The sequence below is a fragment of the Chionomys nivalis genome, chromosome 1 (assembly GCF_950005125.1).
Source record: "Chionomys nivalis chromosome 1, mChiNiv1.1, whole genome shotgun sequence".
Classification (NCBI taxonomy): domain Eukaryota; kingdom Metazoa; phylum Chordata; class Mammalia; order Rodentia; family Cricetidae; genus Chionomys; species Chionomys nivalis.
The window spans coordinates 82,230,075-82,247,942 of NC_080086.1; the positions used below are offsets into that span (position 1 = coordinate 82,230,075).

Genomic DNA, 17,868 nt, shown 5'->3' on the forward strand with positions numbered 1-17,868 from the left:
GGTGTGGAAGATACTCTTCAAGACTAACCCTAAACTAAGTAGTTATTAGTGTGGTGGTTAATGGAGAGGCAGAAGTAATCTCTTTAGAGGATGAAGCCACTGGTATTATTCTCATGCTCCTGTAGATGAGCCAACATATAGACAAATGAATTCACTGTCAATTCTGATACTATAGGTAACCATGAATAGCACAATTCCTTTTAATATAGGTCTAAGCTAGTTTTTACACATACAAGGGCAAAATTTTTTATAGACGAATATAAAGAGAGAAGCTTGTAACTGATCAGCATGTGACACACTTACCAACTAACACATAATGATGTTGCACAGCAGGATTGTACACTAAAAGGAAGTATTCCGAGCCAAGAAAAGATGGTTTGCTGAACTATTCATTCCAAATGACATCCATGCTTCTTGTTTTTTCACAAATTCTGGGTCAAAATAATCTACACTGGGACCTTTACAAATATTATACAAATCAGAGGAAAGCTGAGGGAAAACAGAGTATACATGATCTCAGTCCTCTTTCCTGGTGGGGATAATTGACTCTGGGAGTTCAGAAGTGATTCAATGGTTCATTTTATATTAACTCCTATTCTAGAGTTGGAGGAAGTAGCAATTATTTTTATTATTTTGTGATTATGGATTACTTGCTTGCATGTATGTCTAGATACCAAACATACAGTTCTGAAGGAGGCCAGAAAAGGGTAATGGGTCTCCCAGAACTGGATTTACAGATGGTTTTGAGTTGCCATATGAGTGTTGGTAGCTGAACTTGGGATCTCTGCAAGAACAGCCAGTACTCTTAACTGATGATCTGTTCTTACAGCAGAGAATTTTGTTGAAGTCACCAGTAGCACTACAATACTACATCTGAATATCTGTGGAAAATATTAAATGAGAGAAAAGAAGTTCTGATATGATGACTTGATAGGAAATAAAGATGCCATACCAGAAGTGCAGTGCAGCTTATTGTGTGGTTGGGTAAGAATAAAATCTGTAGATTTTGCTATGATGGATCTATAAATGACACACAGTTAAGACACACTATGGGGATGTTCAAATGGTACAGTTTGTAAAGATACTTGCCACCAAGCTTGAAAATCAATTTTAATTCTTGTGATGCAACAGTAGAATGAGAGAACTGACTACTTTATGTGTTCCTCTGAATTACTCACACGCAAAATTATGATAAATAGTTTTTAAAATATTTATTTATATGTATGATTGTTTTTCAAGCATGTATACTACACTAAATTTATGTTTGATACTTGTGAAGACCAGAACAAGGTTCTGTATCCTCTTAAACTGGAATTACAGATGGTTGTGTGTCAATGTGTGGGTGTTGGGAATCCAACATGAGTCATATGCAAGAGCAACAAGTGCTTTTAACTGCCAAGCCCATGTCTCCATTCCCCTGTAATAATATTTTAAAAAATAAAAGCTGTTTTTTTGTTTGTTTGTTTGTTTGTTTGTTTTGATTTTCGAGACAGGGTTTCTCCGTAGCTTTTGGTTCCTGTCCTGGAACTAGCTCTTGTAGACCAGGCTGGCTTCGAACTCACAGAGATCCGCTTGCTTCTGCCTCCCGAGTGCTGGGATTAAAGTAATGTGCCACCACCGCCCAGCAAAGCTGTTATTTTTTATGTTAACTCCAAAAGGTTTAGTACAATATAAAAAAATAACTTTGTTGAGAGTTCATCACCGAATTATTTTAAATCTGTGTGTGCTTCTGATGAGTATGTCTTAAAATTTAATTCTTTTTAGATTTTATTTAATATTTTTCATTTATTTTACATATCAACCAAAGCTTTCCTTCCCTTCTCTCATCCTGTTTCTTTACCCCTGCCTTTAAACTCCCCTCTGTAGTTCTCCTCAACCATTCCTTTTGCACCTCCATTTAGAAAGGGGCGGGTGTCCCATGGGTTTGAACAAGTGATGTGACATCAAGTTGAGGCAGAATCAAATTCCTCCCTCTGCATAACGACTAGGAAAGGTAATCCAGCAAGGGGAACATATTTCCAAAACCCAGCTAAGCACCAGAGACAAGTCCTGATGTCACTGATAGGAATCTTACAAACAGAACTATCTACACAGCTGCCACACATATACAGATGGTCTAGATAGGTCACATTCAGCATCCATATCTGTCACCCCAGAGTCCATGTGCTACCATATGCACAGGTCAGCTGTTTGCGTGGGTTCCTGCATCATGACCTTGATCCCCATGGCTCACGCAATCCTTCTTCCCTTTCTTCAGGAATACTCCGGGAGCTCAGCCCAATGCTTAGCTGTGGATCTCTGTATATGCTTTCATCAGTTACTGGGTAAAGACTCTGATAATAATTAGGGTAGTCACCACACTGATTAGAGTAGATGGCCAGTTCAAACACCCTTTCAGTAATAATTTGAGTCCTAGCTGGAGTCATCCTTGTGGATTACTGGAAAATTCCCTGGCATTAGTTTTCTGCCAATCCGAAAGGCCTCCGCCCTCAGTCAAGATGTCTCTGAGGGAAAGTCTCTAAAATTTACTTGAAATGGAGCAAGTCACTATAGAAGTTCTGTAAGTAAATCTGGGAATAAGATGTGTTGAAACTACATTCTAGTGTTTATTGTGGATTGTTTAAATAATTGTGTTCAACCTCACACTAAAACAATAGAGACAAGGACTTTATACAATATGCTACATCCATTACAATTCTGAAAAATGTCTCAGAATTCACCATTCACCATTGTCAGAGATAATCTACAGTAAAATCTGCAATATTCTGGTCTGTCTTGGGACACCTGACTTAACTAAGATAAACAAGCTCCACAGCTGTACCTAGCCCTGACTAAACTCTGATGTTTTGCAAGTTTCCACTGTACTTATCCTGAACTTCTTAATAGTCTTGTCAGGAGTCAGTTATTTTCAGGTCACAACACAAATATTAACGTTTACTCTCAACTTCTGCTGTTCCTGCTGTCCTGAATGCCATGTAAGGAAAGACAACTATGTGATTTCATTTGGTCCCTTGGAATCATACTATTTGGAACATCAGAAAAGTCATTTCTATCATAATTAAATATGTATATTCATTGTATGTTTTCCAATCACAGGCACGATGAATGCTATTCAGGTGACCCAATCTCCATCCTCCTTGTCTGCATCTCTAGGAGACAGAGTCACCATTGCTTGAAGGGCAAGTCACAGCATTAAGAATCTCTTAGTCTGGTATCAGCAGAAGCCAGGAAAAATGTCTAAACTCCTAACATACTTTGCATCCACTTTGGTATCCAGGGTTCTTTCATGGCCCAGTGGAAGGTCATCTGGGACAGATTAAACTCTCATCATTAGCAGCCTACAGATTGAAGATGTTGGTACATATTACTGTCAAAAGCATTGGAGGACTCCTCCCATGATGATACATGCTATGACCTAACCCACTGAAGGATACACCATTTGTGGCCTCACCAATTGTTTTATTAAATTATCTCACCTCACTCTTTGTTAATTGCTTAGAGTCAAATATCACTACTACCCATTTTCTTTCACTCACATCTCTTTTTTCAGTAACACAAAGTGCTTTAAGTCCTCAGAAACAGACCTTGTGAGCACTCTGGATTACACAGACAATAATGATACCATAACCCTTTGTATTACCACCAAGACCCAATGACAAACATTCAAATTGCCTCAATTCTCTGGGTCACTCAAGTTTATGTTCTGGTGTTCCATTTCTACTAGTGGTAGAACCTTGCGAAGAACAATTGCCAATTTCTATTGCTAGGTTCATAGCAGCAAGGCATGATATATGAACAATTCAACTCATACACTTTCTAGTAGCCTTGTGTCACCACTGGATCAGTGGGACTGACTACCTACCTATAAATTTACTATTGGATTTCCTCACAAATTCATCCAGGATTTACAAATCATGCCTCAAATTATCCTTACCCTTCACACTCAGATTTGTTCCCCACAGTAATTAGTACAACAAAATTAGACTTACTAACAGCAGAGAAAAGTAGTCTTTCTTTTCCTTAGAGGGAAATGTTGTTTACATGTTACCAATAATGTAAATCAGGATCCTGAAAGACAGAATCCATCAACTCCAGATGAATCTTCAAAAAAATAAATAGCTTGATATCCTTGGCCAGTGGATCATTGATAGTCAGATATGGAGCTGTGTGCTACCATTTTTAAATCGTTCTTTTCTTCTTTCTTAATCCTATTAATTGTGCCCTTCCTCATAAACCTCTTGTCTAGATTTCTTCAATAACACATCCAAAATATTTCTAACCAGACTTATAACCAGTTACTACTACAGGATTGTCAGCTCTTAAGCACAGAGCCAGAGATCAAGAGCACCTGTTTATATCCTGATGATGAAGATAAGGTTTTCCCCAAGAATCCCAATTTCTCCATCAAACAGGAAATAGCCAAATGATAATACTGATTCCTTTTCAATCCTTGGTTATTTATAAATTATAAACTAAAAGGTGTAGAGGGCCGGTTTTGAACTACATAGAAACTCTGTGCAAGGGAGACTTGAGGTAGCATTCTTACTGAGAGACTTGTCAAACCAAGTCAGGAGGAGGCAAACCTCTCCCACCAGTGGGGTGCCTTGCCAATGGTCAGTCCTTGAGAACACAGATGTGCACTGTAGTTCAAAGGCTCTGATTAGGTTGTGGTTTATCTTCTGATGAGGTGTTTTCGCATATTATTTTACAAAAAGAGTTATTTCCATAACACTGAGCTTTTGTTTAGATTAGCTGGGGCATGAAGCTTTTGAAATTAGTCGCAACCAAGTGACTAGTCTATGAAACTATTTTCATGTATTATGGGAACCTAGTTTGAATCATGATTTGAGTATTATAAAAAGAGCACTTGCTTTGCAATAAAGTATGCAGTTGTATCTCCTACTCTGCATCCCCTGTGTCCTGATTTCTGTGGCACTACCCAGGGTCATCCATAACCGAGGAGGTTGGGGAAGGGTCCCCAACAAAAGGGGGGATGTAAGGATAAAAGGACCAGTGAAAGATCACTCTGGCCCTGAGTGCAAAGTCAAAATGTACCCTACCCCTTGTTGTAATAAGAGCGGCAGGGCTGTGTCCCCGGCACCCGGCCGCCCGCATGGCTAGCTTATGCCCCGAAATAATTACACGGAAACTGTATTCTTTTAAACATTGCCTGGCCCATTAGTGCCAGCCTCTTATTGGTTAGCTCTTACATATTGATCTAACCCATTTCTAATATTCTGTGTAGTACCACGAGTTGGCTTACCAGGGAAGATCTTAACGTGCGTCTGTCTGGAGTGGGAGAATCATGGCGACTCCTCACTCGGCTTCTTTCTCCCAGAATTCTCTCTGTTTACTCCACCCACCTAAGGGCTGGCCTATAAATGGGACTAGGCAGTTTCTTTATTATTTAACCAATGACCTTCCTCCATCATTTCCCCTTTTTCTATTTAAACAAAAAAGGCTTTCACTTTAACATAGTAAAATTACATATAACAAAACAGTTATAAAGCAAGAATTACAGTTACAATACTTATATCTATTTTATCTTTTATCATAACAATGGAAAACTGTAACTATAACTAACCATTCTTCAACTCCATCAAAGACTCCAGAAGGATATAATATTACCTAAGTAAACAAGAAATAAGAAACTTCAAACTTTAGAAATGACAGAGACATCTCGCTGCCTGGACAGTCACCCAAAGTTCTTTTGTACCGTTGGGGCATCCATCTTCGGCCTACAGGCCCATAGTATCCAGCAGACATTTTCATGAAGCAGGAAATTCCAAAGACAGTTCAGTCACTATCTGCTGTGTCCTGCAGAATGTCTCACAGACTCTTTCATGAGTCAGGAACCCCGAAAGACCATCTCACCTTTAGGCAAGTTCAGCAGTCCTTTCTCTGTAGGTTCTTTGTGTCCAGTTTATGCAACAGTCCAGGCAAGAACAGTTTCTTGCCCAAATGGCTATCAAACTCCATAAGGAGCTTCTTCAATGCCCATCTTCCTCTTGAAGTAGATTGGTACTGCCAGGAGCAGACGTGTCTCATTGTCATGAAATGCCCTAAGTTATTAAAATATTTTAAATGCCATATTCTGCAGTCTTTGAAAGATATGAAGAATGCCTAATTGAAATATATCTATGCACATCTAGAAAATCTAACTAACATGACTACAAGCTTGACTATTATTGATGATTATCCAGTAGCAACCTATATACATTACATTTTAAAATGAACTACACAATCACAATACCTTAATCAATATCAGAAACACATATACATATAACAAAATTGACTTTAAAATCTATAGCAATGCAAATTATTCATACCTATATCATATCCCCCTTTAAATGTAAAAGAACATTTATAAACAATATTTGGGAATATGGACGTAGTTATTTCTCTCCAAACTGCTTCCTGCTGAATGGGGGCGGTGTTATTCAGGTCTTTTATGGGATAACCTGTCTGCTAGTTTCATCTCAGTTGGCAGTTGAGCGAAGTAATTTTTTGAAGGTGTTCAATCAACCAGTTTATTTCAAGGATGTGCTGACCTCACAATGGAAGCCAGGAGATGTGCTGCGTTGGGGAAGGGGATTTGCTCTTGTCTCCACAGGTGAGGAAAAATTGTAGATTCCATCAAAATTGATAAAGGTTCGTTTTGATGAAGAGAAGCCAGTTGGGAAAGATAAATAACAATTCAATCACATGGATGGCAATCATACTGATGGTAAGTAATACAGATAGGTTGGGGGCAGGGTTCTCTTCTTATCTCCACAGGAAAATACCCATCTTCAAAGAATTTAAGGGACCCCTAATATTTAATTACTGATGAAGGGACTTGTTCTGTAAGTATTAATTTATATATATATATATATATATACATATATATATATATATATATATATATATATATATATGTCTTAAACTTTCTTTGCTTTTCCTCATATCTGTGTCTTTCTTTATATGTCAGTATATGTCCTCGTTGTTAATGTTTAAATTTCCCATAACAAGCAACAAATTTTCCTACAGTAATCTTTGAAGTTTCCAGGAAGAAGATGGGGCCCCACAACATCAACTCCATCTGGTTTTTATGACGTCATGAATTTTTTTTTTTTAAAGCGCTAATATTAGACCTGTTTTTTGGTACCAACTACAAGAGACAATTTCGAATGGTGCACATTTTTGACAACACTCTGGTCGGACCTTCTCAAAACGCTCTGAGACTAGTTACAATTTTCTTGGGTCAAAGGTTAATTTGGGAATTTTACCATCATTTGCTTTCACAGGACCCCCTAAGAAGAACGTCGCCCCCATGTCAGCTAGAAGCAATCTTAGAGGACGACGTCCCCTCTCCCAACAGAGTTTGCCCTCAGGATTGGGGACATCTTTTAGTGGTTGGTTTAGGGTTGAGGGGATGGGGTGATAATTTTTTGAAAAAAAAAAAAGAGAGAGAGAAGAGGAAGAAGAAGGGGGATTAACTGGTTTTGTGGGATGATTGGTATTTGTGAATTACTGTTTATAGAAAATTGTACTGGTACTGTTTCTTGTATATTGATATGTTGAATATTGAATGTGAGTGTTCCTACCTCTATTTTTGTATGAGTATGCTTATAACTTTGTCTATATTGTATTGATACATCTACCATATTACATTGTACATTTCTACCTCTGATACTATGACATTGTTTACAGTTGAAGATCATTGTCTTCATATGTTGCACAGTTGTTTATTCTTTTAGTCTTCAAAGTTAGATAGGTATTGAGAATTATATGTTTGTCATATTTATTTTTAAGTTTATCAGGTCTTTTAATTACATAGAGATTATATTTAGTATAGATAGTATGATCTTCAGCCTCTTCGAAGAGCTGTAGAAAATGGCCTTTAATCTAACCTAAAATTTCTGTGCCAAAGAGACACAATTACTCCTGGCAACACCACTCTACTCCCGAGAGAACGTTGAGCACCAAAGACACTCCACTGGGAGCTTGTCTTCTTGGCAGAACTGGCCTTTGGGTTAAGAAAAGCCCATACCTCAACTTCTGACAAAGATACAGAATATCCCTAAGTGGATGAAACAGGATTGTCTTATCTTGCCAAGACAGGGTAGGATAGTCCTAAGAAAGTTCCTTGCCTTTAATAATGGTATGCCAGTTATGTTAGGCCTTAGCCAAAGTTGGTTGACTCAACATTGCAAACGAGACTTTGGGTGATTGCCCAGGTAGTCAGTTGTCTCTGTCAATTGTTGCACATTTTGGATATCTCTCGATTGTTAAGTAATATTTATTCCCTTCTCAGATCTTTGACAGAGTTGAAGATTATATAATTGTAGTTACTCTCTATGTTATTTAGACTCTTTGAGATAGAATGTTTAGCAAAAGTTTTGTTCTCAATATTGTTTGTTATATTTATTATTTGTTATTATTGTATATAGTTGTATTTGGTTTGGTTCTATCTTATTTAGACAAAAGGGGGAGATGTAGGGACATAGCCCCACCCATTGGGGGCGTGTTCGCCTCGGGCTAATTTTTACGGATAAATCTGCCGGGCGTGAGCCCAGGAGCCCCTTTTTTCTTTTGCTCTGCTTTTCCAGTGCTCCGTGGGAACCTGTGGTCCTGTAAGTCTATTTCCTTATTAAAGCTGTATATATCTATATAATCTGTCTGCATTCATTTGCGCCACCACAACCCCTAACCAAGTCAGGAATTGAAATCCAACCATTCACTGAGCACAAAATCCAACCAAAGCTGTGGGGGGTGAGCAGATCTCCTGTGCTGACTTGTCTTACATCGAACTCAGCAAGGGTCCAGGGTCTCCACTTACCTCCTGCCTAAACCAGGATGTGAAATTTTCTACAAAGAGTAGGATGAAAAGGGCAAAATCTTATATCCCAAGAAGACTGATTTTTTTCAATAATTTTTACTTCATTCTTTCATTGGTACTTCCCAGAAATAGAGCTCATTCACTATCTCAAAATCAGAGAAGCTTAAGAATGTTTATAGGCTCAATTCCTTTGTGAAACTTAGTATTACTAACTGCTGGTTTCTTTTAAGTGTGTGTGTGGGGGGTAAATATACATGCTGAGTCAATATTTTTCTAATAAGCATATGATTTTAGGGCTTACCACTTGCGACTAGATAACAAAGTGTGGGACTTTGGTATGAGAGGTCCTTCTGTCTTTGTGTTGCTTTTCTTGGTTATGAATAAAGAAACTGCCTTGAACTGTTGATAGGGCAGAATTTATATAGGTGGGGAGATGGAAATGATTGCTGGGAGAAGGAGGGCAGAGTCAGAAAGCCGCAATGGAGCCACCAGAGTCAGACATGCTGAATCTTTGCCAGTAAGCCACATAGCAATATACAGATTACTAGAAATGGGTTAAATTAATATGTAAGAGTTAGCCAATAAGAAGTTAGAGTTAATGGGCCAAGCAGTGATTTAATTAATATAGTTTCTGTGTGGTTATTTTGGTTTTGGGTGGACTGGACGAACAAGCGGCTCTCCTGCAACAGGACTCCTTTCTGGGAAAAAATGATTTTTGCCCTCTCTCAGCAGGCAGTAATTACCTATAGCTCTTCTTATTAGGGTAGGGTTTTGTTAGGTTTTTACCATCTGGTATGACATACCAAGTGGTGTTGTCTTTGTTTGGATCTCATTTTAGAAGCCATTTTGATAAAATTTCATCAATGTAGATTTCCTCTCATATCTAGAAGATAAAGTCTTTCTGAAGACACTCTGGTCCTCTGGCTCATATAACCTTCATACGCCCTCTTCTTCAATGTTCTCAGACCCTTAAGTGTAGGGCTTGTGTTGTAGACACAATTATTGTTTCAGTCTTTACATTGATACATTTGATCCATTTTGAGTTCATTTACATATTGAGTGAATTACAGAGATCCAGTTATGTTGTTGATTGTGTGGATATACAGCACCATTTGTAAGACAGTCTGTGTTTTCTTTGCCATACGTTTTGACAAGTTTATTTTTTTAAAAAAATATCAAAATTTGTTGCTTTATAAGTTCATTGTTGAATCTTCAATTCTGTTTCTGTGACTTATATGAGTTTGAAGCAATATTCTTCTGCTTAATTTCTTTCTTAGTCAGTGTTATTGCTATAATGAAACACCACAATAAAAAGCAACTTTTGGAGAAAAAAGGTTTATTTGGCTTATTTTTCCACCTCAATGTTCATCATAGAAGGGAATCAAGACAGGAACTCAAGCATGGCTGAGACTGAGAGGCAAGGGTGAAACAGAGGTCATGGATGCATCCTGCTTACTGACATGATTCTGATGGCATATTCAACCTGTTATCTTACAGAACCCAGGATACCCAGAGAAGGGAAGATACTACCCACATTAACAACTAAGAAAATATTCTGCAGGTTTCTATAGTCTGGTCTTATGGAATTTTCTCAATTTAGTCTCCCTTCTCTCTAATGACCCTAACTTGTGTTGAGTTGACAAAAAAATTAGCCAGTAAACTTGACCACTGGCCAACAGGACACAAAGCATGTCACCTTTTAATTAGAAAATTTTACTTCTCATTCATCTCTAAGATGACTTTTTAATATTAATATCACATTATAACACAAAAATAGCTAACTTTAAGATTCCCACAGCCCTTAGATTTTTTTTTGAGACACGGTTTCTCTGTAACTTTGGAAGCTGTCCTGGAATTAGCTCTTGTAGACCAGGTTGGCTTTGAACTCAGAGTGATCCACCTGCCTCTGTCTCCCTAGTGCTGTGATTAAAGGCATGTGCCACCACTGCTGGGCTAGTTCTTAAAAATTTAAAAACAATAAAACTCCAGTCTCTTTTATCAAATATTAATTATCCCAATTTCCTGACAACTACTTAACTAAAGCTTTGCTCATCTAGCCCAGTCTAATCACATGGTCCTGAGCACAAAAAGACCTACAAAAATCAATTGTGTACCAGTGCATTATCTGGAACTCTATCATTTTTAAGCATATTACTACAGAAGTCACATGCTTAAAAAAACCTTCATTTCTAAAACAGAAATAAACATAAATATTGTTTTTGTAGCACCTATTATGAATCTAACATTATGCCTCCTGATGATTTTTGGAGTAACTTGGACTTCTGTTTCTCCTAAGCCATGGTTATTTCAATAAATGGGTGTGAACTTTGCTCCATCTATAAATAGAGTTAATTTTCTTGGTCACCAGCTTCCAAAGACTATGTTAATGAAAGGTGCCCATGTTAGTCGCATAGACAGATGCATGGAAATATTTGTGGAATCCAAATAAATCAAGAGTCTGGGATCCTATTTCTGTTCTTTCTCTCTTTTTCCGAATTTAACTTTTTATTAATTTTTTCTTTTTTCACATCATGCATCTAGATACTACTCATCTCGCCAACCATGTTCATCTCCCATCTACTCTTGTAACCCACAAACCCCAGAAAAAGCAAGATAAAATTTAAGAGAAAGGAGAATAAAAGAAAAGAAAAAACTTGTTGTGTAAGTTGTAGTGTAACACAGTAAAGTCACACAAACCTTCAGTTCATATATTGTTACTTGTTCATTGCATTAAGTGATTAGTCTGGTTTGAGGTCTGTCTTTGCTACATCATGAATACTGGGTCCTCTTCTGGATTCCTCTTCGATGTCTTATTTTTCTCTTGTGTCATAGAGATCCTGTAACTTTGGGTCTGCAGGAACAACCCTTTCATATGTCCCAAAAGATGGGTTCAATGATGAGATGGGCAAACTTAGACCTCAACTGCATCAGTAGGGAGAACAGGCCCTGCACCTTGCCTAGACAGTAGACTGGAGCTGACCCTGTTAGGGATGAAGGAAAGTTTTCTTCACAAATGTGAACATGGGAGATCTGGCCCATCCCCTCTGCCATATGATGGTATGTACAAGAGAAAGATGTACTCCCTTTCCCAAACCCTCACTACCTGTGGCATGTAGGAAATCTGGTCCTCAGGTTAGAATTGCTGAGATTTCCAATCATCCCACTAGCTGCAGTACTCAAGAAAGCAGTCTCAGTGCCTCATCTAAGCAACTCAGTAAATTTGACCTTATTGTTGATGGTGCAGGTGAGCCAACCCTGATCTCACAACTTTTGAAGATTCAGTGGCACTTCCCATCTATCAAGCAATATGGGAGGTGAAGAGATACCTCAGTGTGCCTCTCCTTAACCCTTGCTGTACATAGCATTCAGTAGAGCAGGTCTTGCACCTCGACAGGGCACCATAGTCAAGTCAAACCTACTGGTGATGACACAGGGGAACCTATTTGTCTTATTTATGCTGTTACAATACTTGTCAGCACTAAGACAGATAACCATGACTGTACAAATATGTGTTACTCTTGCCCCCTGCTGGAGAGATAGTTATTGTTTCATAGGTACTATATCTTACAATGGGAATATATCAAGAAATATAATGTAGATCAGGAATAGCACAAGACAAAAATTCATTTGACACATACATCCTGCTAAACAATCCAAGCCAAAATGTGCTCTAGAAACTTACATTGATATACAGTAGGACAAGATCATCTAGTATGAAGCCACTTAATAGAGCACTGTTCAATATCCCATGTTGAATATCCCATTATATATGCTACCCTGTAATGTACTGAAACATTGTGTCGTGGAATGTTGCCACTTCTCAGCAACACGGATGGACCTCTGCAATTTGAAATAAGATTTCTGTTGGACATTAAACTTTTAGAAATAATAAAGAAAACTCCTCTTGAATCATTTTAAGTAGTCTTATAAGTTGAAAACTTTGCATATGTGTTTGCAAATAAATAAGGAGAACAGGTCCTGCTCCTTGCCTAGACAGTAGACTGGAACTGACCCTGTGCCCTCAAAATACAAAAAGTTAAATTTGATCAAACATTTTCCTATTTCATGCTATAAAGAGTAGTACTAATTATGACCAAATGTGGAACTACTAGAAAAATTACTATAAATAATAATTGTGTTAGTTTTTATAGATGAATAGATGTTGTCTTTTGACTTCTTGGCAACTTCACTAAAAGTAAAAAGGTATGAATATGTGAAAAATGTAACATTCAACTAAAAAGATAATACAAGTCAGTTATCAGAATATAAAACAGCTTTATAACTATTTCTATTGTTAAATATTAGATACTCTTATATTAAATACACACTTGAATTATCTGTGTTTGTCTGTTGTCTTACTCTGTCCTTTAAATATAGATTTCTTTGAAAAACATCATTATGAGCAGGTGAACAAGTCCTGGAAGATAAGGAATCAAGTGAGGAGGAGTGGAAAATGGATTTAAAGTCCCTTTAGTCTATAAACTTCCAAAGAGAAAGTCTAAAATGTTTCTGGGTTATTCAAGCTGAGTGACATGAGGGAGTTGAGTGTGCATGTGTCTGAAAACTGGTTTACCCCTGACAACTAAAATCAAAATGATAGAATCCTGAGGTATCTAAAGAACACCATTAAACTTGTACGATGAAAGATGACCTAACTCATGGAACTGAGAAGACTCCTGACATTGGACAGCTTTTATAAAATTAGTTTAGCAGAGTACTGAAGGAAGAATAGGAGGTTACTTAGGAGGAGAAGAAAGACACACCCATTCCATATAGTCATGACTCAAAAATGATTTTAAGTTTTCTTCATGCTAATTTCAAGATCTTCAGGGCTTCAGAGTGAGAGTATTTTGTAATCAGTTTCAATAGTCAAAAATGAAATGCGTGAATTTGACACTAATCATGAAAGAGGATATAAAGCTGTTTATTTTTCTAATTCTGTCATAAATATTTTGCATTTTGGTAAAATATATCTGAAAATATAAAATTGAATGTGAAGATCCTTAGCTTCTATTAATACTGTTGAGAAGTTCATTGGGTTGTACTGACTCTATTTCTGGTTAATTTTTGTATGTTATATACTTATTTAGCTACAAATTTTATGATAAAGTTTATAGTTTCATATTTTCAAAACAAAAGTTTTTTGAATAAATAAGTCTCCTTTAATTTTTTTGGAATATTACAGATCAGTCATCATTGTTAATGTGAATATTGTAAGTCATGCCACATGGGGCTGCCATTTGTCAGGAACCACCATTTGGGGGTGACTTTTGCTGGGCCACTAGCCACAGCAATTTTGTACATTTTAAGATAGGGGCAGGAGGATTAGAAACATTAGGTAGAAGGATCAAAAATAAGAAAGTTTCACAGAGACATAGGATAGTACTGGTAGGGAAACTCAGTGCCTCTTGCATACTGAATTCTTACTTCTGAGTAATTCACCTGTGTTTAATTTTCCACATACTTTTATACCACAATACAAAATGGGGAGAAAGGCAAAAGACTGCTTTAACGCGATACAAAGAACAACTAGAAAAATTACTTGCTTCAATACTTTGATACAGCAACCCATTAATTCTTGAGAAAAGTATTCTGTTGTTTAGGCAGTGAACCTACCCTAGACCAAGTATCCTGAAGACAGCTACTCCCTATCACATACCACCTATATCAAAAGAAGGAAAAGAAGTATCCTTGAATTCTCGACCATTGGCCAGGGTGGAATCGAAAACACCAAGTAATCATACCCTAGGTCAGGGTGTGTAGCCACAGTTGTTGTCAACAACTTTCAGTAACCTCAAACACTGACCTTCAGACAAAGCAGAATAGGCTCAGGCTTTTGGGCTTCCAAAGAATATACAGGAAGAGTAAAAGGTATTAATGAAAACAACAAAGCACTTAAAATTCCTACACTGATATTACTCTTTGACCCTCAGTAAAGATCACATTACCCAAAAGCAAATTGGTTCTACCTCTCTCTGTCTTGAAATCTGGGGACTTTCACGCTTATGCTGAGTCCCTTAGATGAGTCCAGGCAATCCTGTAGTTTGTCTCAAATAATGTACATCCCTGCTGATTTGCATATGGCTTGAGCACACCCTCTGCTCTGAGAAGTTAATCACTAGCTGGTCACACCATGTTCAGAAGCCATTCTCAGTGAGGATACAGCATGAACATGAGGATGCTTTCTGAGCTCCTAGGGCTACTACTGCTCTGGTTTTCAGGTAATAAAAACAGGAGAGAATTTTGTAACAGGTATTGTGAGCACTACCTCGCTTTTCATGAAAGTTATGTTACAATATGGTTAACACTGCATCATTGTTTTGTTTCCAACCTCAGGTGTGAGTTGTAATATCCAGATGACACAATCTCCACTAACTGTGTCTGCATCTCTTGGGGACAGAGTCACCATCACTTGCCATGCCAGTCAGAACATTAATAGTTGGTTAGTCTGGTACCAGCAGAAACCAGGGAATGCTCCTGTACTATTAATCTATAAGACATCCAACCTGCAAACAGGAATCCCATCAAGATTCAGTGGCAGTGGCTCTGGGACCGATTATACTCTCACTATCAGCAACCTGCAGCCTGAAGATGTTGCCACTTATTTCTGTATGCAGCATCAGAGCTGTTGCCACAGTGATACAAGTCATAACATAAACCTCTTAATGGTGCAGCAAGTTAAGACTGAGCTAGTACTAGCTGCTCCCCCTGCTGCCTGCTCCTGAGAATATTTTGTTTTCAGGTTTGCTGGGCTTTGGTGGTCATTGGGAGTACTGGGGAGAACTGTCAGTTGGGCCCCTCTGCTTCTAACTCTCCTCCTCTAAGGTACAAGAGCACAGATATGATAAAGAGTCTCACATTTGCTTAAGAGAATTTTTTTTATATTTGAGCAATCCTAGCCATGCTATCTTTGCAATGCATGCAGTAAAATTGCCTTCTAAGGAACATTCAAAAAGGATGGTTTTGATTTACAAAACTACTTTCTAGATAACTGTGCCTGCATGGTGTGTGGTGTTCTATGATTTGATGCTGTACCCTAAATACTGAAAGGGTATTTTCTGTTAATTTTTATCTTTTTCTGTTTTTATTAAGAGTTTCTCAGTAAAGATACTCCTGAAATTTGAAGTAAAAGCAGAGGAATTTCACCATTCACCAGTATCTGTGGTAAGCATTATGAGGCAAGTATTGGTCCTTTCTTGTAATGTGTTTCAGTTTGCAGCATCAATACCACCTCCCACTGACTTCCCAGTGCCAAGATCACACGTTTAAGCATTATATCTCCTCTGCTAATGTAGATGCATGCGGAATGTTGGCATAGGACCAGTGTAAGGTAGGTTAACATGCAAGAATCTAGGCACATTGTAGTAAAACCACTTCTTGATGTGCAGAGGAGAATGGGTGCATAAATAATCAAGAAGCAACATCTGGAGCAGCAGAGACTGATTCTAATATATGCTTCCCTAAGTGGTTTATGTAATAACTGCTATCATGATCTGAGGGGACTCTGTAACATGAATGGCCAGGCCTGCTTTTTGTTTGGGTTTTTGTCCTGCCCAGTTTCCCCACAGCTGTTTAGCCCCAAAGAAAATCACACATAGGTCTCTCTAAGTTATAAAGCTGATTGGCCCATTAGCTCTAGCCTCTCACTGGCTAACTCTCACATCTTGATTAACCCATTTTTCTGATCTATGTTAGCCATGTGGCTCAGTACATTTTTCCAGAAGGGCATGTCACATCCTGCTGCTTCGGTGGCCTGGGAAGGAGTGGGAGGAATCAACTTCTTCCTTCCCAGAATTCTCCCGTTAGCATTACATCATTTCTGCTTCCTGTCTGATTTTCTCGCGTATATTTCCTGCCTGGCCAATCAGCGTTTATTTATAACATGATTGACAGAATACAGACAATTCTCCCGCACCAGGACTGTAATGATGTTAATGTCCCAACATTTTCAGATTCCAGACTGTTGATGGATAAAATTTACCCAGAATATTGACTACTGTACCTTGATAGGATATCATATTGCAAATCGGTTGCATGACAGATCAAGAGCATAGGAACTTGTCTTGATTTCTGTTATTTCTGTTGATAAAAGTTTAGGTAACTGATAATTCTCTGACTAGTTAAACAACTTGCATTGATACTGTCTCCTATAAAGACTGACAGAAAGGATAGAGTCTGAGTCACTTGAATGTCACATGTGGCATCTGACAGTAAAACAATAAATAAATAAATGAAAATAAAAACAAAATTAAGAATGCTATACTAGTATTTTCCTATTTTGTAGGTAATTACTGACTACTCTTGTCTGAATAAATTCTCTATGCTGTTAAAATTACTTAAGAGCCATAGAGAAATTTTAATGTCTTGAGAAGGGCTCTTCATTAACATACTGTGTTCTGACTTGGGCTGATTTCTGCAGGCACTTTGAAAAGCCAGCTAAGAATCTATTATATAAAGGGGATATTCTCTGGACACATGTAAATCAGAAAATTTTATGAGACCTATGAACAGCTGCAGCATTTGCTCAACTGAGTAAAGCAGGAAGTTTCAGTCTACAGGGATACTGTATCAGATCTGAGAGAAACAGATTTGGCCACTGGCAAAATGTTTTCCTCTGTGAACTACAGGATGCAATTAGTACAATGTCCTTTGCGTATTATTTTGCTCATTTCATGGCTAAAGTCATTCTGAAATATAAGATGGACATATGAGATGCAATACTTTTGAAACTTGCAAGAAATTTAAATTGAGGCCAAATTATATTCTAAAGTTTCTGAAGTTTCATGTGATAAATAATCAGAAATATAATGAACAGAGATATAACTTTGACAAATTAATAGACAGTAACAAATGAAGGTCAGTACAGAAACATCCATTCATCTATCTATACACACATATAAACATACATATATATTAAAACAAGTAAGTACAAAATATTCTGTTAAATACAGTGTAATGATGACATAAACAAAACTTGTCCATTTTTTCAATGCCTTTTTTTCTCATTTCCAGTACAAGAAGCTTACTTTTTCTCTGACTTTTGAAAG

At 37.6% G+C, this 17,868-nt stretch overlaps 1 gene segment (V, D, J or C); it reads left to right on the forward strand.

Moving 5' to 3' along the window:
- The first annotated feature begins 14,974 nt into the window (after positions 1–14,974).
- On the forward strand, positions 14,975–15,546 carry LOC130878002 (immunoglobulin kappa variable 1-12-like). The segment is given in 2 exon segments: positions 14,975–15,042; positions 15,158–15,546. Coding segments are annotated over 2 exon segments (444 nt in total).
- The last annotated feature ends 2,322 nt before the right edge of the window (positions 15,547–17,868 follow it).